This window comes from Chelonoidis abingdonii, chromosome 2 (genome assembly GCF_003597395.2).
Source record: "Chelonoidis abingdonii isolate Lonesome George chromosome 2, CheloAbing_2.0, whole genome shotgun sequence".
Taxonomy (NCBI): Eukaryota; Metazoa; Chordata; order Testudines; family Testudinidae; genus Chelonoidis; species Chelonoidis abingdonii.
In genome coordinates this window covers 36,148,180-36,169,625 of record NC_133770.1, presented here as the reverse complement: position 1 = coordinate 36,169,625, position 21,446 = coordinate 36,148,180, and the positions used below count along the sequence as shown (strand labels likewise).

The window sequence follows — 21,446 nt, the reverse complement described above, 5'->3', positions numbered from 1 at the left end:
TTGGGATGTACTAAATTTTCATTTGTTTGTAGGTGTGTAAATCCCAAAGGATCTTAATGTAGTTCTGGACTCCTTAAGGTACACAGTGAATCATCTGTGGACTCAGCAAACAGTTTGAGGCCATCGAAGAGAAGGTCTTCAACCATGATCTGGACCTCCCTTGGGAATCCAGACAGCTAGAGTCAGGAAGTCCTCTGCATGACTACTGCCATAGAGATGGATTGAGCAGCAGTATCAGCTGCATCCAAAGAGACCGATGTTCTAGCTAAAAGATGACCCTCATTAATGATAGCCTGAAACTGGTCATGTTGATCATCCAGCAGATGCTCAATAAAGTGGCAAATTTGGCATAATTTGAGTTATTTCATTTAGCCATGAGAGCTTGATAGTTCACGATCCTAAACTGAAGAGTCTTGGATGAATAGATCTTTCTGTTGAATAGATCAAAGCATTTTTGGCCCTTACCATATGGCATGGCCTTCGCATAACATTGTCTGCCATGTTCATTTACTGCCTCCACAACCAAGGACTTTGGTGTTGGATGGGTGAACAGAAATTCAGAATTCTTAGCTGGGATGTAATATTTTCTTATATGCCCATTTGCACTTCAGCAGAACCATAGCAGGGAACTCCCAGATGGATTTGGCAGGATCCAACTGAAACTGATTAGTAGGCAGATCAACTCAGGTAGAGGGAGTCCACTGGAGGATGTCCAGGAGCTTATCTTGTGACTCCTTGATCTGACAGGAATTTGCAATGCACTTCATTAACTTTTAAAGTGCCCAAAGTCATCAGCCACAGTCAGTGTGGGAAGTATAACAGATTCATTTGGGGAAGATGAGGATTCATTTGGGGAAGATGAGGAAATGTTTGTTTGGGGAGTGACTTCTTTATCTGCCCTGGCCTCCTGCCCCTCAAAGGTGCCTGAGGTAAGAGAGGAGGAGAAGTTGGAGTACAGGAGCTTCTCCCCTGTATTTCCTGAAAGAGAGACTAGAGGCATGGTAAAACTGCTGATGGATCCCAGTAGGCCACTGAGGACCAAGAAGCATCAGGGGCTATGATAAATGAAGGGGGGCAGTAACTCACTTTTATGGACACCCAGTCAGCCAGTTAGCTATAAAATACCTCTTAGTAGCTGTTCTCTACTTGCTTTACCTGTAAAGATTTTAAAAGTCTCATTGTTATGCATAGGTAAAAGGAAGTGAGTGGGCACCTGACCAAAAGAGCCAATAGGAAGGCTAGAACTTTTTAAAATTGAGAAAAAAATCTTCCCCCCTGTCTGTCTGTGGCTATTCTCCTGGGAAGAGGGGGACAGAGCAGCGGTGCTGTAAAAAGCTTGGGGTCAGGTATGAAAAATCATCAGTATCATACCTAGAAACCACTCATCTGAAACTCTCGGATATGTAAGTAGATCAGGAAATGTCTAGGAAGTCACGATTAGGTTTATCCCTTTATTTCTTTATGGCTTGTGGATTCTGCTGTGCTAACCCCCGAGCTTTTGTTCTCCTTGTAACCTTTATGCTGGACCCTACAAAAAAAAAAAAAAAAAAAAATTCTTGGGGCTTAATCCTTGTAATTGCTCTTCTAAAATATTGCAATAGCTGAATTCCCTGATGTATTTTCCTTCCTTTTTTTAAAAAAAAAAAAATTTACCTTTTTAAAAGATTTATGTGTCTTAAGAGGTGTACACGTTGTTTAATTAGCTGGTGACAACAGCTAATTTCCTTTTTTTCCTCCTCTCTTTTTCAGCTCTTCCACCGTGTGTGTGTGTGTGTGAGAGAGAGAGAGAGAGTGGGGGGTGGGGAGGCTTGAGAGTACCCCACAGGAAGGAATTCCCAAGTGAGGCTTCCTGGTTTCTCAAAGAGGTTCTGCACTTGGGTAGTGGCAGCATCTACCAATCCAAGTTCAGAGAAAAGCTGAAACCTTGGGAGTTTAATACAAGTATTAATTTTTAGAGTCCTTGCAGGCCCCCACCTTCTGCACTCGAAGTGTCAGACTGGGGAATCAGCCTTGACAGGAGTGGCAACCACTCGTGTTTGAGCAAGGTCTGGGACACATGGGCCGTTTTTTGATGCAACTCTCTTGTCAGAAGTGTCGGGATGGAAATCCCTGGATCAAAATACTCAAACTGGAGGAAAATTCTTCCTCTTCAAGAAGGGAAGCACTGGTACTCTCTGAAGATGTTGATGAGTCAAGCAGTACTAGGGAAAGGTCGCATCTCAGTGACTGTGCTTTTCTTGGTACTGATAACCTCCTGGTACCAATCAATAAGGGAAACTCCAGCCTCTCTGAAACAAACAGATTCCTTGAGAATCTGAACTTCTATGATACTGGGTTGGTTTGAAGAGTGGGGCGCCATTCCATTGTTGGTACTGAGGGTAAATGCTGTTCTGGCAAGTCCACTCTCGTTGAAATAGATGGTACTGATGAAGATGCCTTGGGGAGTGCAGAGACTGGATAAGAGGCATAGTGTCTTCCCGGTACTGACACCATCTCAGTGGCCACCTTAGATGTAGACTTTATCAAAGAAGTGCGGGTACCGTTTTCTGAGCTGTGGAATGGTTCGATGAAGCATGCTTTTCTTCTCCTGAGCCTGACGCCCGAGGCACAGGATCGATTCCGAGAGCATCTGGAGCCTCAGCCACACCCAAGGTGGGACGCAAGGTGTCCGCAGCAGTCTTGCTCTGTGGAGACTGAGGTCTTTTTGAAATGGACTCTTTCTGTGGAGAATGTCTTTGCATTCTATGGGTCTTATCTGTGGATCTACCTCAGGTAAACACGTCAAAGATGACGGGGCACTGTATTAATTAAGTGACTGACATCCAGGGGGTCTCCTGACCGGGATCTGAGCCCAGTTGGAGGGAATGCTCCATCACTAAGAATCTCAGTTTTAGTTCTCAATGTTTTCTAGCCCTGCCCTTAAAAGTTGAGCAAATGGAGCACTTATGAGGGATATGAGACACCCCAAGCAACAGAAACAATGGGAATACGTCACTGAATGGAATGGCCTCCCGGTAAGAGATGCACTGCTGAAGCCTGGAAAGCCTGACATACGCTAGGGCAAAGGAATTTAATATGGGAAGTTTTCCCTCCCCAAAGGGAAAAGGGATCAAGAGAAAGTCCCCCTAAATAAAAAGTAAATAAAATAACTAAAGAAAAAACAATAAACTAAAGAAGCGTAACCAAGCTCAGAAACTTCAAAAAGTAAGGCACACTAATGCTCTGTGTTAGGCCCAGGAGGTTGAGAAGGAACTGGGCCAGTTCACCCATGCAGCTCTATACAAACACTCCCCGGGTTACGCAAACCCGACTTGCCCAAATCCGCACTTATGGAAAAAGTTTCGTAAGTTCCGTAAGCTAGAAAGGTGTTTTTTTGTGTTTTTTTTGCGCGTAATGGTCAGGTATATGTTCCTGAGTTACACAAGGCATTTTGGAATGGAACGCTTGTGTAAGTCGGGGCCCAAGGAAGCGTAGGTCACATGCACGGGCAAATGGGCACTACTACCAAAAATCTGATTAAAGGCGCAAGGGTGTGAGCTTACCTGAAGTGGACACTGCTTGAAGAAGAAATATAAAGTTGTCAGATGCAGGGTCCTTGTCTGTAAAGGCTGTAGAATGTAAACTTTGAAGATACTATACATGCTTTATGAAGAACTGCTTTTAACTATCTCTATATTAACAAAAGTAGTTTTTTTCCCATTAATATTTTTGCTGTTTAAACATATACAGTTAAAAGCAATAAAACATATTAGGAGATGGCGCTCTTGGCAATCCTTTCATCTAATGTGGCTGAAGGTGCTCAGAAGACATACCTGCTGTATGCAGGCATTCATGCAAGTGAAGTTGTGTGTGGATATAATTCTGCGAGTGTCCATGTTATGCCTGTAACTGAAAATCTGACGCATGCAGTTTTCACTATGTACCCATAATTACTCACTTATTCATTCCATACTTGCCTAGGTGAGCTCAAAGGCCAGTAAGATGTTCCTAAAATATCATATATTAATTAATACCTGAGGAATACGGAGCTCTTTTAGCTGGTCTTGAGTAATCTCACTGAGCTGCCGAAATGCCATTGTAAAATCAGCCTTTGTATCTTCCATGAGCTATGAAATTAAATACATTTCTATCAGTGTCCTTAAAATATTAGACATCGGTTCAAATATCCCCAAAAGAATGACCAATAATAAACTCACTTTTAGGAGAAATGCAATCAAATAGTTATCATCCTCACTCTCCCCAAGGAGACCCAATTTTGCTCTAAATAGTTCTGTAAAACTGAAAGTAGAAACAGAAATTATGAAGGCAAAGAAATTGTTCTGAAAACATATTTTATAGTATATGCTTCTTTAAAATCTGAGTTATGGAAGTACATACCATGTATAATAATGCTCAGAGTATCCCTCCAGAATCTGGAAAGCACTATAAAAGTAAGGAAATATCAAATCCTATTGACTAACAGTAATACCAACGACACAATTCAGCTTCACATTCAAGCGTGAAACCTTCTTCTGGTTTGTGCCTATTTATGAAAAACTTCCCTCTTACCCCATTTTGATATTTTTTGTTTGTTTTTAAAACAAACAGTCTTGTGTGGTCCATAACATATTCAGAAAATACTTTCTGTTTAGAAATCAAACTTCATAAAAAGATAGCCCCCTTTTCTCGTACACATCTGGCCATTATAGAATAATCTCTCTAGTTCTTTTAAGTGTGAAGATATTTTTAAGGATAACTTACAGCTGCTTTTGTCTGCGATCCAATACAGGTTTTAGAGCTTGTAACAGCTTGTTCAGATTAAACATCCCAACATTTGCTTGGTTTCCTATTTTATACCTCCTTTCATCATCAGATGTGTTTGGAACAAAATCTGTTTGAAACAAAGCATCACATTTTTGCAACAGATTAATTAGAATAAACAACAGAAGTTTAATATTTTAACTAGGCTAATTTTTCATATTTAAACAGCAAACTAATAGAAGTCCTGAAAGCACTAAATATTAACTCAGAGTACTCCAAACACAAGAATATTTATTTACAATGGGTAAGCCTGAGATCTAACATTTGCCAGAGTAAAGAATATATTCTTAGAGCACAAGTTCCCAGATGGTCACAAGTGTTGTTTTCCTACTTCAAGACACAGAATAAATTCAGATATTTAAACAGCCATTTTTTTTTTACATTCAGAAAATGTTTTTCAGTATTCTTTATTATTTATATTAAAGAATCCCTAGGCATCTAACCATATGATATTTAATATTATTAAATATCATATGGTTAGATGCCTAGGGATTCCGGTCTTCCAAACAACAATATATTTTTACAATGTACTCTAAGTAAATCCATTGCATATATTTTTAAGTAGTCTAGTGACACTAATTATCTGAACATAAATATTATTTCAAAATGTATATAATTATATATTAGCTTCTGAAATATTTAGGGCTAAAATGTTCCAGCACAAGAAAGTCCACTTTGAGGAGTGGTGAATAGGCAAATGCATATCCTTCATGAAAGGCATAATGCATCCAGGAGCAAAGGGTAAGCATAGCTACAGCATCAACCTCAGAAAAGATGCAGCCCACACTTCTTGTCCAGAACAGGGCCAGCTCTGCTGGTCAGTGTCTATGGCCAGGTCTACACTGCGACTTTAAATCGGTTTAATGGCCGATATACCGATTTAACGCTGTATCCATTTGGCTTCACCTTACCTACATCCCGCCACCGCGGCCACCGCTCGCGCCGGCATGCGCCCCGCGCGCCACACGCGTCCGCATTCTTCATCACCAGCAAACCCACACCGCACCCTCCACTCACTACCCGAACTCTTTCCTAGCCGCGCTCCTCCTCTCGTTGCGGAGCGATTCCCGAACCCGCGATCTCTCTTCTACAGCGGCCCCCCTCACTCCCGCAAACAAGCTAGCACTGGGCTCTCACATCCTCCCTCCCCCACGAACGTCGTCATTAATATCGAGTTAACGCTCCTTAAATCGATTCTGAACTCCTCCCAAACGAGAGAGTAGCGCTAAATCGATAGTGATAACTCGGATTAGGGTTCATGTGGATGGAAATCGAACGTTATTGGCCTCCGGGCGGCATCCCAGAGTGCAGAATGACCTCTGGACAGCAATTTGAACTCAGATGCAGCGGGCAGGTAAACAGGAAAAGCCCGCGAACTTTTGAATTACATTTCCTGCTTGCCCAGCGTGGAGCGCTATCAGCACGGCTGGCAATGCAGTTGAAATCGAAAAGAGCTCCAGCATAGACCGTACGGGAGATACTAGGTCTGATCGCTGTAGGGGAGACAAATCTGTTGTATGCAGCTCCGTTACAGAACACGAAATGCCAAAGCATCTGAATAAAACTCCAGGATACCAAGCGCTGTTGTGACAAGCGTAACGGGAAGCCAGAGACTCAAATGGACGCTCATGAAGGGAGGGAGGGGTACTGGGACTCCAGCTATCCCACAGTCCACAGCAGTCTCTGAAAATATTTGCATTCTTGGCTGAGCTCCAATGTCTGTAGGTTCAAACACAGTGTCTGGCTGGTTCAGGGAACAGCTCCTCAGTTTATTCCCCCCACCCCACGTGAAAAAAAAGGAAAGATTGCTGTGCTATGGCGTTTGCTCAAATGCACTCCGCGAAAAAAGGCGCCAAAGGGTTGTCTGCTGCCTTCACAAAGGGAGGGGTGAGGCTGTACCCAGCACCACCCGGGTCAGTGTTTTCTGCCCCATCAGGCACTGTGCTCTCAACACGGAAGTGGGAACTATGGGATAGCTGAGGAAGCAGCTCCACAGTGCACCGCTCCTGAAATCGATGGTAGCTTGGACCATGGACGCAAACAATCGATTTCGGATCCCACTGTGGACGCGCTAAACCGATTTTATTAGATCTGTTTTGTAATATCGGTTTAAGCTAATTCGAAATAATCGTGCAGTGTAGACGTACCCTATAAGGGGAAAGGCTGTCGTCTTGGATCCTCCTTTGTACTCTCTGAGGAAGCTACTACCAGAAGCAATACTAATGGGGATCAGCCCCGGCACTCAGAAGGAAACAAGGACTGTGACTAGGAACAGCATTTCACAGTTGGTGTCACAAAGGAATTCTACTTTGTTTGATTCATTGTTATTAGAGGTGGGCCCAAAACACTACTTCAAATGCAACCCTACTCTCCTCCCCAGCCCACCTACATAACGGTGAATTTTGGGAGCTGAGGCACATGTTCAAATCTGAATCCCCAGATCTACATCCACACCTCTGGTTTGGCTTCAGGGAAAGAAAGAAAACTAGAAGAGCCTCTTTTAAGGTTCCAGCTGAGATATGCCCAAGGTGTACAAGATCAGATTTCAGGAGATTTTCATCATTTGAGCCTGAAACCTTATGAAAATAGACAGTCAGATTTCAACACCACTGAGGCTGACCCCAGCCACGATTTGAGTTCTAAACCCCAGCCTAAATGTAATGTACATCTGAACACCATCTTCTGGACCTATGTCTATTTATTATAGATGGCGAGAGTAATGTAATTCATGCTTTCAATGAAAGATTTACAGTAGAGTGTTATAACTGGGCAGATTTGACACACACACACACCTCACTCCACGGATTAACAGTTATGACTGTAAAGTCACAATGATAAAAGATGACAGATTTTGCTTTTGGCTACTTTTAGCTGTATTCAATTTTTACAGATTTTTCTTGATTTCTGCTATAACATCTGGGAATCTGATGAACGTCAGTATGAGAGATTCTTTTATGGAAATGGGTTTAGTAGTAATATACATTATCTGCAAGTTTTTTAGTGTACAGTTTAAAATATAACTTGGGTAATACACAGTAAAACTACTCTCTGATCTAAAATGCAACTAGATGCACAAAATTTATTTTCTGACTAATGTACATACAGTACACATATGCAGAATCCATGTGCTAATAATGTTAATAACTTTCTGAGCACACAAAAATTCTATAACTACACAATAAGAAAATTGCATGTCCAACAAAAAAGGTATATTCAAATACCTATGCTATACTCACTTGGATCATAGGACTCCATAAAACCAAACGGACCATAATCTATTGTTATGGATAACAAACTGAAGTTATCTGTATTGCACACACCTAGAATTAATCAACAACAAAAATACAACTATCAAAACAATAAAGTTTAGTCTAGACACTTTTATCAAAAGCAGAAAATTTGCTGAAAAGCCTAGATTACGGTGGATCTATCTAAATTTGGGCCCAGCAGATGAGATTCTGGATTTTAAGATAAATCTCTTGTTCTCAATCTTGCAGGCATTTTATATATCAAAACTGAAAACATCTGATGTCTCTGTGATATCTCATCTGATTTCTTTGTCTAGATGGCACTGTCTTCTTTTACTTTCAGTGGCAAAATTGAGGAACTATGACTACCTCATGCACATTTGATCAATTATTTTTCTTTCCTTGTGAGTTGTGTATGCGCTATATTAGCAATATCATGCTGATTCTCCGTGTGGGGATAATTCTGAAACAAAGTTTCATAGCATATTGAGAGTACAGTAGTTTTCCAAATAAACAAATATTCCCATGATGCTGTACCAATAAATTCATGTATCAGTGAATTTAGGTACTGATATGGCCCCACCACTGTATAAGACAGGATCTAATGAAGGCATCACAAACTCATGCCAATTATATGACACCAACATATGGTCTCGGAATATATTACAAAACACTATTACATGCACTAGTGCTACATCAGTGCAACTGTCTTTCAAAAACAACCACTGTATTGTATCATCTGAAGTGTTCACTTTAAAAAAAAATCCAGTAGACTGACCGAAATAAGTAATATTGATACAACTGTGTTCTTTGCCACTAACCAGCAACTCTTCTTAAAGAATTTTTTGAGAAGCCCATGTACTATGCCAGTCTTTTGCCTCTTCCTAATCTTTCTGCACTTTGAAAATCAACACATCTCTTGAATCTGTCAGAAAAAACTTGCAGAAGTGCTAAACAACAACAGGGGTATTGTTGTAGGTAAAAATGCCAAAAAGTTTGAAATAAAGGAAAAAAAGAAAAGAATTAAACATGACAAAGCAAAAGCCATTATTAAGTATATGTAAGGACCTTTATTTCTGACTTTTACGGACCTCTACCAAAAAATCCCCAGGTTTTAAAAAAGCTAATTTTTTTTTTGGTTTTTACTGATTTTCACCTGAACTTTGAACACTTAAGAAAATCCAATACATTATATTACATAAATGTGTTAATGTTAATAATAAATTAATCTAAGTGTAAGCATGGGGCTGTCTGTTAAAGTAAGGCAATGTCCTGGAAGATACACACACAGATGAATGCACACATTTGCATATACCTACGTACTGTTAATATACAATTCATGAAATAAATCACAGCATTAAACTATTTTAACTTTCTTACTTTTCTCTACTTGTTGCTATTTGTCCTCCTGTGACCCCAGCATTAACCTTGATAATTACCAAAAAAACTGTGAAGTTACTTTTTTGCACCGTTTTTAACTTTTTAAAAAACTTTTTAACAAACATTGATAAATTCTAGGGAATTTAAACAAAACAAATACCAAAACCAAAAGGCTTTGAGTTTATTATGGGTAAAGGGACTTTTAACAGACCACAATATTTTACAATTACCACACCAATAATTTAATTGAGCTATCATTGCTTACCATGAGCAAAGCCCACTGACATCCACAATGCAATCAGATTTGCAGTCTCCAATACCACTCTAGAGAAAAAGTCCTGAAATCAAATATATTTTTTACTTCAAACCCTTTCATTAATAAATACGGATAAACAGTATGTTATCAAATATATAATTTATTTAAAAACAACAATTGGCACATTATACTATTTTCTTTTTAATATTTGGGCACATATTTTTTATGCCTGTCAGAACTTTTACATGGCACTCTCAGTGAGTTGGCTGCATGATGATCTTTATCCAAGAACACCTACAGCTGTGTGACAATGCACAAATTCAGCTGCAATGGCAATAATGCTAAAGTCAAAGTGTTATATGAATGATATTGCATTTATTTAGGATACAGCATGATCCTGCACTCCATCACTAGTCTATGGTTAGTATATGAAGGGCATAAGGGGAACAAACATTAATGGAGAATGGGATATTACCATAATAAATATCAGATGGGTAGCCATGTTAGTCTGTATCCACAAAAACACCGAGAAGTCCAGTGGCACCTTAAAGACTAACAGATTTATTTGGGCATAAGCTTTTGTGGGTAAAAAATCCACTTCTTCAGATGCATGGAGTGAAAATTACAGCTACAGGCATAAATATATATTGGCACATGAAGAGAAGGGAGTTACCTTACAAGTGGTACATGTACATGGCAGAGGGGCATTGCTGGCACATGATGGCATATATAACATTAGTGGACATGCAGGTGAATGAGCCCCTGATGGTGTGGCTGGGTCCTATGATGGTGTTGCTAGAGTAGATATGGGGACAGAGAAGGCAATGACGTTTGTTACAGGGGTTGGTTCCTGGGTTAAGTGTTTCTGTGGTGTGTAGTTGCTGGCATTTGCTTCAGGTTGGGGGGCTGTCTGTAAGCGAGGATTGGCCTGCCTCCCATGGCTCCACAGTATGCCAACATTTTTATGGTTGACTTAGGACAAAATTTCCCCAGCTCTCGTCCCCTAGTGCCCCTCCTCTACTTATGCTACATTGATGACATCTTCAACATATGGACCCATGGGAAGGAGGTCACTGAAGGATTCCACCTGGATTTCAACAATTTCCTGCACATCTGCTAATGTGATATATGCCATCACGTGCCAGCAATGCCCCTCTGCCATGTACACTGGCCAAACCGGACAGTCTCCACAGAAAAGGATAAATGGACACAAACCAGACATAAGGAATGGTAACATACAAAAGCCAGTAGGAGAACACTTCAACCTCCCTGGTCATTCAATAACAGATTTAAAAGTAGACATTCTTCAACAAAAAATGTCAAAACAGACTTCAAAGAGAAACTGTAGAGTTACAATTCATTTGCAAACTTAACACCATCAATTTGGGCTTGAATAGGGAGGGACTGGGAGTGGCTGGCTGACTACAAAAGCACTTTCCCTCTCTTGATATTGACACCTCCTCCTCAATTATTGGGAGTGGACCACATCCACCCTGACTAAATTGGCCTTCAACACTGGTTTTCCACTTGTAAGATAACTCCCTTCTCTTCATGTGCCAATATATATTTATGCCTGTAGCTGTAATTTTCACTCCATGCATCTGAAGAAGTGGGTTTTTTACCCACGAAAGCTTATGCCCAAATAAATCTGTTAGTTTTAAGGTGCCACTGGACTCCTCGTGGTTTTCACAATAAATATGTTTGTGTAAAGTAAGAGGCAGGAAAAGATAGTCTTCATACTTGAAGGGAGAACTATGAGAATATTGAAGAATAATATTTGCAAACATCTGTTTGAATAAAAACTGCAAGCCCACTTCAGTGATATTTGCAACATTTTAAATTTATTTTTATATTGTTAATACAAATTATGTTTCGTTGACAATATGCATGCAAAATAAACGTCTCTCTTATACTCACCAAATATTTATTTGAATCATTCATGTTTACTGATGGGAAATGTTCTTGTATGACAAAGTCTAGCAGTGTCCTGAAAAAGTGAATCAAGAGTTCTTTAAGCAAAACTAGTAATTTCAGGACTGATATGCCAAAGAGATGACTAATCGTTCTTATTCTCCACATTAAAGGGCTGATCAGAGCCCACTGAAGTCAATAAAGAAACACCCATTAAATGCAATGGATAAGACCCTAATGGAATCCGTTAGCAATAAACCTTAATATTTCACACATAGAACACGATTAGAAGCAGTCACATTATGTTAAAACAACTCCAAGTATTAACTTCTCTGACTAGAGCACAATATTTGTTTATATGCCTGTATAACATTTTCTGAAAACTGGTTTGGTTATAAGAAAAAAAATCACTTCCAGGCAAAGTTCTGAGCCAAGTTTCTCCACAAAGAACATTTTTATGGCTGAATTATAAACCCTTAGAAAAAACAGCTATTTACTACTGTATAATATGGTTCTTCAAGAACTGCCTATATGGTCCTGACAGCAAGTGACACACAGGTCCTAGGTGCCTTATCTTGGAACTTTCTCAGAAACTGTTGACTCGGACTGCACACATATAAACTAAAATCCTATACAGCACAGCCTCAACCATAATTCAGTTCATTCCACAAATCAAAAATCTACTGTAAGATTTCAAAATAAAGGGGACAGAGGGCAGGCAGCATGGATCCAGGAAGGCAATCACCTTAACAACTGCTTACTATGGTAAGTAACTGCTGTTTCTTCTTTGAGCACTACCTGCATAAGTCCCTACTGTAGGTGATTAGCAATCAGTCTACAGATTCAAAGGAGGAAGATCTGAGGAATCTTACTTGATTCAAGATCACAGAACAGCTCTCTTAAACTGAGCAACAAAACTGCTTAAGGGACAACATATTTTAATGATGAGAAAACTATAGTATTGTTAAAAAGCCTATAATAGTTCTGCAACAGTTTGTTACCCACATACATTATTCCCTTTTAATCCTGCATGCTGCTGGAAAATACATATTGCAGAACGTACTTCTGTTGTTGTTATATTTCATATTTATATTACAGTAGCACACACAGGCCCCTATGAAAACTTTTACAAACTGAAGCCTTGATCCTACAAAAATGTATACAATTGCGTAGGTAATGGGACTACTCGTATATAAATTTAAGCCTGTGAGAATGTTTTTGCAAGGTCAAGGCCAAACAGCTAAATGCAGCCCTTACCATGAATATCTGTCATTTGAATCTTTATTAAATAGTATGTCTTTCCTTATAAGTAAATAGCAAAATCAGGTGAATCAATCCAATAAGTGATCATCCTAAATTACTACTGTACATACATGTTTGAAAAGGTTTTATTGATATTACTATGAAGATTTCATTCTAACCTTTGCAAGTCCAGTTCCCCAGAATGAGCTAAAATTTCCAAGGAACCTATACGAAACCACGATTTGGCAACACGCAGGACTACTGCGCCTTAAACATAAAGATATATGTTAAATTTAAATAGAGTATCAGCAAGATAAGACATCCAATGCAGCAACAAGAATATATATTACATATATGTATGTACACACACACAAATGTGCATGTGTATACACACACGCGCATTTTTATAAACAGATAAAAAAACTAAAAACCAAATGAGTGTGTGTGCATTAAATCATATATTTTATATATGATATTTTAACACTGTTTAATTTGCTTGAAAACGACTGACACATATAAATGCATTTAAAAAGGAACAGGAGCTTATATGATATAGAAAATTGTGCATTTAATTCCAAGAAGAAATGAGTAAGAAACAATGAAAAGGAAAATAGAAGAAACAAAAGAAATGAAACAGAGGGAGTGAAGGGCCTAAATTTCAAAAGTGATTAATGGTTTTGGGTCCCTATTCATTTCTGAAAATTTAAGCCTAGATGCACACAAATTAAAGGTTCAAGAAAAAGTATCCAGTCAGAAATAGCATCACCAGTCACTCAGTGCTAATTCAAACAGAGGAATGTACCAGGATTGTTATGGAGGGCCCTAATCAACTAACTTAAAGCAGAGAAATAAGACAAACATACTAAAATAATAAAATGGGGAAAGAGAAAAATCTTCTTTGGGCATTGCTATGTTTCAGATTTTTCCATTAATATATTGCAAGTTGCATACCCCTTAGAATCATAGAATATCCGGGTTTGAAAGGACATCAGGAGGTAATCTAGTCCAACTCCCTGCTCAAAGCAGGGCTAATCTCCAACTAAATCATCCCAGCCAGGGCTTTGTCAAGCCTGACCTTAAAAACCTCTAAGGAAAGAGATTCCACCACCTCCCTAGGTAACCCACCCACTGCTTCACCACCCTCCTATTGAAATAGTTTTTCCTAATATCCAACCTAAACCTCCCCCACTGCAACTTGAGATCATTACCCCTTGTTCTGTCATCTGCTATCACTGAGAACAGTCTAGATCCATCCTCATTGGAACCCGCTTTCAGGTAGTTGAAAGCAGCTGTCAAATCCCCCCCCTCATTCTTCTCTTCTGCAGACTAAATAATCCCAGTTCTCTCAGCTTCTCCTCATAAATCATGTGCTTCAGCCCCCTAATCATTTTTGTTGCCCTCCGCTAGACTCTTTCCAATTTTTCCACATCCTTCTTTTAGTGTGGGGCCCAAAACTGCACACAGTACTCCAGATGAGGCCTCACCAATGTCGAATAGAGGGAAATGATCCCATCCCTGGATCTGCTGGCAATGCCCCTAGTTATACAGCCCCAGATGCCATTACCCTTCTTGGCAACAAGGGCACACTGTTGACTCATATCCAGCTTCTCATCCACTGTAACCCCTAGGTCCTCTTCTGCAGAAAACTCCTGCCTAGCCACTTGGTCCCCAGTCTGTAGCAGTGCATGGGATTCTTCAGTTCTAAGCTTAGGATTCTGCACTTGTCCTTCTTGAACCTCATCAGATTTCTTTTGGCCCAATCCTCTATTTGTCTAGGTCTCTCTGTATGCTATCCCTACTGTGGAAGCAGGGAAAGAAAGAGATGGTTTAAATGCAGCCATTTAAGTCTTATCCTAATATCGCGAGACCTGTAGAAGCAGGGCTCATGTCAGAAGCAAGTGGAAAACAATAGAATAGTCAGTGTGACCTAGCCTTTAGATAACAATGTTTGAGAAGAGAAAGTGAGAAAATACTGGAATAGATAGCAAATAGCCTAAATAAAATGCAGATGTTTTTAATTAACGAACATCACAAAGAGGTATAAATGCTTGTGTGATTTTGCTTGTACTTTGGAGAAACTGAGGCCAAGATGCTCTCCATCAGCTGTGTTCTTCCCTTGCAATTGCATGTCCTGAATAAAGCTGTCTCTGATTTTGTTGCTTCCAACCTCAGAGTGGAATTCATTTTTTCCACACTACCCTCCAGCATATCTATCACTTCTCCCAGTTTAGTGTCATTTGGAAACTTGCTGAGGGTGCAATCCACGCCATCCTCCAGAACATTAATGAAGATATTGAACAAAACTGGCCCCAGGACCGACCCTTGGGGCACTCCGCTTGATACTGGCTGCCGATTAGACATTGAGCCATTGATCATTACTCATTGAGCCCAATGATCTAACCAGCTTTCTATACACCTTATACTCCATTCATCTATCCCATACTTTAACTTGTTGCCAAGAATGCTTAGGAGACTGTATCAAAAGCTTTGCTAAAGTCAAGGAATAACATGTCCACTGCTTTCCTCTCATCCACGCAGCCAGTTAGCTCATCATAGAAGGCAATTAGGTTAGTCAGGCATTACTTGCCCTTGGTGAATCCATGCTGACTGTTCCTGATCACTTTCCTCTCCTCAAAGTGCTTCAAAATTGATTCCCTGAGGACCAGCTCCATGATTTTTCCAGGGACTGAGGTGAGGCTGACTGGCCTGTAGTTCCCCAGATCCTCCTCCTTCCCTTTTTAAAGATGGGCACTATATTTGCCTTTCTCCAATCATCTGGGACCTCCCCCAATTGCCATGAGTTTTCAAAGATAATGGCTCTGCAATCACATCAGCCAATTCTCTCAGCTCCCTCAGATGCATTAGAACTAGCATGTCCAGCTTTTCTAAATAGTCCTTAACCTGTTCTTTCACTACCAAGGGCTGCTCACCTCCTCCCCATGTTGTGTTGCCCAGGATAGCAGGCTTGGAGCTGACCTTGTCTGTGAAGACTGAGGCAAAAAAAGCATTGAGTCCATTAGCTTTTTCCACATCCTCTGTCACTAGGTTGCCTCCCCTATTCAGTAAGGGGCCCACACTTTCCCTGACCACCTTCTTGTCAGTAACATACCTATTGAAACCCTTTTTGTTACTCTTAACATCCCTTGCTAGCTGCAACTCAAAGTGTGATTTGGCCTTCCTGATTTCACTCCTGCATGCCTGAACAATATTTTTATACTTCTCTCTGGTCATTTGTCCAATCTTGCACTTCTTGTAAGCTTCTTTTTTGCGTTTAAGATCAGCAAGGATTTCATTGTTAAGCCAAGCTGGCTGCCCGCCATATTTACTATTCTTTCTACACATCAGGATGGTTTGTTCCTGCAACCTCAATAAGGATTCTTTAAAATACATCCAGCTCTTCTGGACTCCTTTTTCCCTCTTCTAAACCTTTTCCACGAGATGATATCGAGACAAACCTCTTGTCTCTCCTTCCATTCCTGTCCTGCCCCCACACCCTTTTCCTCCAACATATCCACTTTTATTTGGCATAAAAATCATGAGCAATTTCAACTTCTCCCTTTAATATCTTTTCTGCCCTCTCCCTACCTTAGTTAGAGAGCTAGTATTTTGTAGCAATAATTAAGTTAAGACTAAGGTTACCATATTTCAGGTTCCCAAAAAGAAGGCACTGCTGGAGGGGAGCTCTATGAAAATTCCCCCTTTACCTCTTCTGTTGTGGCTGTTGTGGTCAAATTTTGAAAGAAAAAACACACACGCAGGTCAGGTATGCCACATCAACAGCAGTCTTGACCACAGGAATTTTAAATTAAGAAACATTTTGGGGCTGATTTCCTCAGGAGGAAGTATAGTATCTAAATAAGGACTCTCTGGAAATGAGATGATTTGGTGCATATTTTCATTCTAAACATAAAGCGCACTTTCCAGTACACAATGCAAAAAAATCACTGGAGAATATTTTAAATGCACTGATTACCTCTTTCTTTTTTAACACTCCCGTTGTAAAACTGGTCTCTCCACACATCATCATTACTTACAACTAAGCTGTAAGAGAAGATAAAAAGCCATGAAAGTTGTCTCAGCAAAAATATTTTGCAACTCACATTTTACAATCGTATTTCATTTTAAAGAAGAAAGAAAAGATGAATAATTGGTGTGCTGGTATGATTAAGTCTTTAGAAATGATGTAGGCAGGTGACAAGATGAGGCTACAGCTTATTACGTTATCCTCCAACCCCACAACCCATCCTTTGTCTGTTTCTTTCATCTGTGCCATATTGTCATAATCTTAAATTGTGAGCTCTGGGGCAAGGACTGTTTTTTTTTTTTAAATTATGCTGTACAGCACCTAGCATGGTTGGGATTCTGATTATTGACTGATACTGTTGTAAATAAATAACAGTAGTCTCAGACTCCTAGCTGACTGAAAGAAAATTAAAAACCAAAAACTAACATCCCAACGTAGGTTTCTATCTTCACTCAAACCGGTGCTACCATACTAGTGGTCTCACCCACAACTTTCCCCTACATTAAAAAAAAAAAAAAATCCACAAAACTGAAATCTCCCCACTTTGGCTACTGAAAAACCTTATCCCCTTCAGATAAAAATCCAGACTCCCTCACTTGCCTTCAAGGCTCAACCCTCCTTCCAGCCATATAAATGGATTTTGTCGTGTGCCCTAAAGGCAAAACAAGATGGATTATTTCCAGCAAGTGTTTTAGAGAGTCAATTTCAAAGTCAAAGGACCCTCATGGTGAACTCCCTGTTAGGAATTCCTTGCTAACCTTTTATGTATGGTAACTCAGTGGATTTTACATAGACACTGTCTACATTAGCCTTTTTTCAGGAATAATTTCCATTATTTCTAAAACTAGTACAGCTCCACTCGTAGGTGCTGACTCTGTGGGTGCTCCAGCCCTGGAGCACCCATGGAAAAACAGTAGCCGATTTTTAGTACTCACCAGCAGCCAGTTCTCTCCTACGCCCCCACCCCTCATGCCTCCAACTTGCCACAATCAGCTGTTTCGCGACATGCAGGAGGCTCTGGGAAGGAGGGGACATGGAATGCTCAGGGGAGGGGGCGGAACTGGACAGGAAGAGGTGGGGTGGGAAGGGGTGGGGCTGGGATGAGGACTTGGAGGACGGGGTGGAGGCGAGGCCTGGGGCAGAGTGGGAGCAGGAAGAGGCTGAATGGAATTGGGGGTTTGGGGGAAACAACTGGGTGAGGCCTGGGATGGAGCGTGGTGTTGAGCACCCCCCACGCCCTAAGGAAGCTGCCTCCTATGGCTCCACTAGTGGTAGCAACAGTGAGACCAGTAGCAAAGATAGCAGCTGCCAGGGTTTTAACCACTGTGTTGGGTAGATCTGCCCACCCCCTTCCCAGAATGGAGAGGGGGCCACCATGGGGCCATGGCTTCATCACTTTTTCCTGCCTTCAGTGAGTGGTGGGGGGAAGGGAGAAGAGTGAGCAGCGGACAGGGGAGGCCTTGGGGGAAGAGGCAGAGTGAGTGTGAGAAGAGGTGGAACAAGGGACAGGCCTTGGTAAAAGAGGGAGAGTGGGGACGCACGGAGTGCGGCACCACCCCTTTCTATGAAGCATCACTTTTGGCGCTTCAAAGATAGCAGCGGGCAGGCATGCCTACAGAGGGGTGAGTCGTGCCATATCTAAGGGATTTCTCCCATGCCTAGCCAGCCTTTTTTGGGGAAGCTTAGCCTCCTCTGGCTTCTTATAAATGCTGCCCTACATTTTGAATATTGAGGCTGTATATAGGTAAGGTGAATTTCACCCTGAATCCTTATTAAAAATAAAGATCATCCTACAGGTGGGTTCACCCCACTAACTTCATGTATTGTTTTCCCAATTAAAAGCCCCAGATTATGACTGCTGTAGTGCCAGATGAAGATATTTTCTTCATCTGGCACTGCTGCAATGTAGACTGCAACTTGTAATTGGGAACATAGCATGTGAAGTTAATGGCACGAACCCACCTGTAGGATGCTCTTCTTGGCTGAGTTATATCGCCCTTTCCCAAATTTCTGTCAAGACTCAGCAAGAACTTTGTAAATGAATTAAAATTGTTGAGACAACAGTTCCCTAGTGGGAAGAATATGGATATCAGCTAGGTTTCTTCAAGTGAAAACTTTGTAAAACAAGTCTGGTGGAATGAGTCTACAGAACAGCCTTATACAATCATTTCAGTGACACTTTACCAACTTGCCAAGTATAGTGGGCTAAGGAATATTTTCTACACAGCAGAATTAGTACACAGTTAAGGAATAAGGTTTGACAGTATCTCTGAAGTGAACAATTTGTCAAGATAACAGTAAAGGAAGGACATAGCCTTGCCATAGGCTCTCACACTGATGTCCACAAAGATTTGTGGTTTTGCATCAATTACTGACACTTTGGGACCTTTTGTTGAAATGAGTGAACAGACCTTCCAACATGTTATCTACAAACATTGCACTCCAGCAGAGCAAATGTGTTAAAACGAATGCTAGAGAGATTCGCAGGCACTCTGCCAAGGGTAGAAACCACAAGAGTTTGCATTGTAACAGCTGAATACAATGTATTTGCTGCTGAATGTTTACTTTCTGTGGACTCTGAAACACATGAGCCCCCAGACATGACCAACTCACATGGAACACAAAATAAATGTCACAATTTTAACCAGACATCTTGTTTACTTTGTGTATATGATAATATTTGCAGATTGTCATTTTTACCTTTTTTTCATGCGTAGTGATTTAGGCTCTGATACTGCAAGGACTTACACAGGTGCTTATTTTATGCATGAGTAGTCCCACTGACTACTCATATATGTGAAGTGGGGGCTTATTACTTATAGGATCAGGATCTGAGTCAATTAGTTCACCCTGCTCCTTGTGCAGGTCTTTCATACAGCAACAGACGAGAGTAAAAAAAAATTAAATAGAAATTGTGGTAGTAATACCAGGCAATGGGAGGGGAAGTTAGTGGCAGGTGTCATTTCTCAAATTAATTTTAACTTATTTCTGAGAACGAGTAGATTTCAAGTTGATGGTGTTCCTTTAAAACACAACCCTCTCTCACCCTCCCTTGTATCTGTGCACAGCTGTTCATCCCATAACAGAGAAAAGTTATAGCAAATAGTAGCAACAACAAAAATGTATTTGCAAATTACTTCAAAGACAAAAGTGAATTAATCTGTAATGAAAATTCTCAAACCTAGCATTCATTAAGCAGTTTTACCAATCTCAAAAAATGGAGGGGTATATTTTGGCACTAGTTGTAACTCTGCATTTAGAAAAAAATCTCTAAGAGATTAGCTACTCCACTTCACTGATGCATAGCTCAAGCCAAAAAAGCCCAATCCCAAAACTCAACTTCATAGTTTCCATAAACTTGAATGTTGCAAAAGAGAAAAGATGGGTAATACCTAGCTGCTCTGCTTGTAGGAATTCCAAGGTAGTGCATGGCCTCACTGCACAAAAATTCTCGCACAGAGGAGCGAAGCACAGCTCTTCCATCACCATTTCTACAGAGAACAAATGGATTGGGATATTTTGTCTTCTGTTTTAAAATATGTAGAGAAAACATCAAACTTCTGCCTGTGTGAATTAACTGTACTGTACCTTGAATATGGAGTTTTTCCTGAACCTTTCAATTGTAATTCCCATCTCTCTCCATACCTACAAAAACAACAATAGTATTTATCATGATACATACTGGGATATCCACGTCAACCAAATATTAGGGTACATAAAGAGCTATATGATCATTTTAAAGTAAAGCATGCTGTACCTGTTTGTATATACTCCAATCAAGTGGGCTCTTCCATCACCCAGCTGACCTGCCCAACTACCAAACTAACAAGAACAGAAATTTAAAAAATGAAGTCATTTTCTTCTTGCTATCATTTATGTGTTGGGACATCATTAACAAATATCTTAACATGACCTATATGATACAAATAATGCTATAGTTGCTCAGGTAATCATTAAGGGATTGATTCCACAAATATGTTTCAACATAATCCTGCACATGCTTACTGTTCGCTTACTGTTGAAGATTTACTAAAGTCAATGGGTTTACTTATAGGAGGAAACTAACCAAGATTTACAATTCCCTCCCTTTTCTGCCTGTTGTCCCTTACACAAGACAGAATATAAAATTACAATCTAGCCCTCAATGAGCACTGAATTTTTTTTACAGTTTCTCAAGACATAATTCAAATGGGAAAGGTAAGCACATAAATGCATATTATCATGTGGAAGAACAGGCATCATTGTTACCTGATGGCCTCCATATCTATGGGCCAGAGGAATAGACCCTAAAACCACTTTCCCACCACTGACAAGCTGGAGAAAATCATCTGTTTCTTTGACAGATACATCAAGGTCCAAAATATCTTCCAGAACATCCTGAAAAGCAGAAATTATGTAAATGTTACCGAAGTTCCAATGGCAGTGAGATTTTGTTCATGCTATTCTTTGAGTTAATAAGAGACACTACTAAAATGAAGGTCCACGATATACATAATACATTTTGTGTTCAAAATTTTCTATTAATTTTAAAGATACATATTAATAAAACAGGAACACTATATTCTAAGAAATAAATAAAATCTAA

General features: G+C 40.2%; 1 protein-coding gene across 5 annotated transcripts in view; it reads right to left on the bottom strand.

Moving 5' to 3' along the window:
* LOC116828164 (protein adenylyltransferase SelO-like) overlaps nt 1–21,446 on the bottom strand; it is a 53,248-nt gene that overhangs the window by 29,030 nt on the left and 2,772 nt on the right. For 2 of the 5 annotated variants that reach the window (XM_032786202.2, XM_075062265.1), the window contains 13 exons: nt 21,110–21,238; nt 20,619–20,683; nt 20,450–20,506; nt 20,254–20,352; nt 16,811–16,878; nt 13,017–13,104; nt 11,602–11,671; nt 9,694–9,766; nt 8,037–8,120; nt 4,741–4,870; nt 4,378–4,422; nt 4,197–4,278; nt 4,014–4,106 (listed from right to left, as the gene is read on the bottom strand). In XM_032786202.2, the coding sequence (XP_032642093.1) occupies nt 4,014–4,106; nt 4,197–4,278; nt 4,378–4,422; nt 4,741–4,870; nt 8,037–8,120; nt 9,694–9,766; nt 11,602–11,671; nt 13,017–13,104; nt 16,811–16,878; nt 20,254–20,352; nt 20,450–20,506; nt 20,619–20,683; nt 21,110–21,238 (1,083 nt within the window). The remainder of the gene's footprint in view (nt 1–4,013; nt 4,107–4,196; nt 4,279–4,377; nt 4,423–4,740; nt 4,871–8,036; nt 8,121–9,693; nt 9,767–11,601; nt 11,672–13,016; nt 13,105–16,810; nt 16,879–20,253; nt 20,353–20,449; nt 20,507–20,618; nt 20,684–21,109; nt 21,239–21,446) is intronic. The other 3 variants (XM_032786203.2, XM_032786204.2, XM_032786206.2) reach the window with 3 other exon arrangements.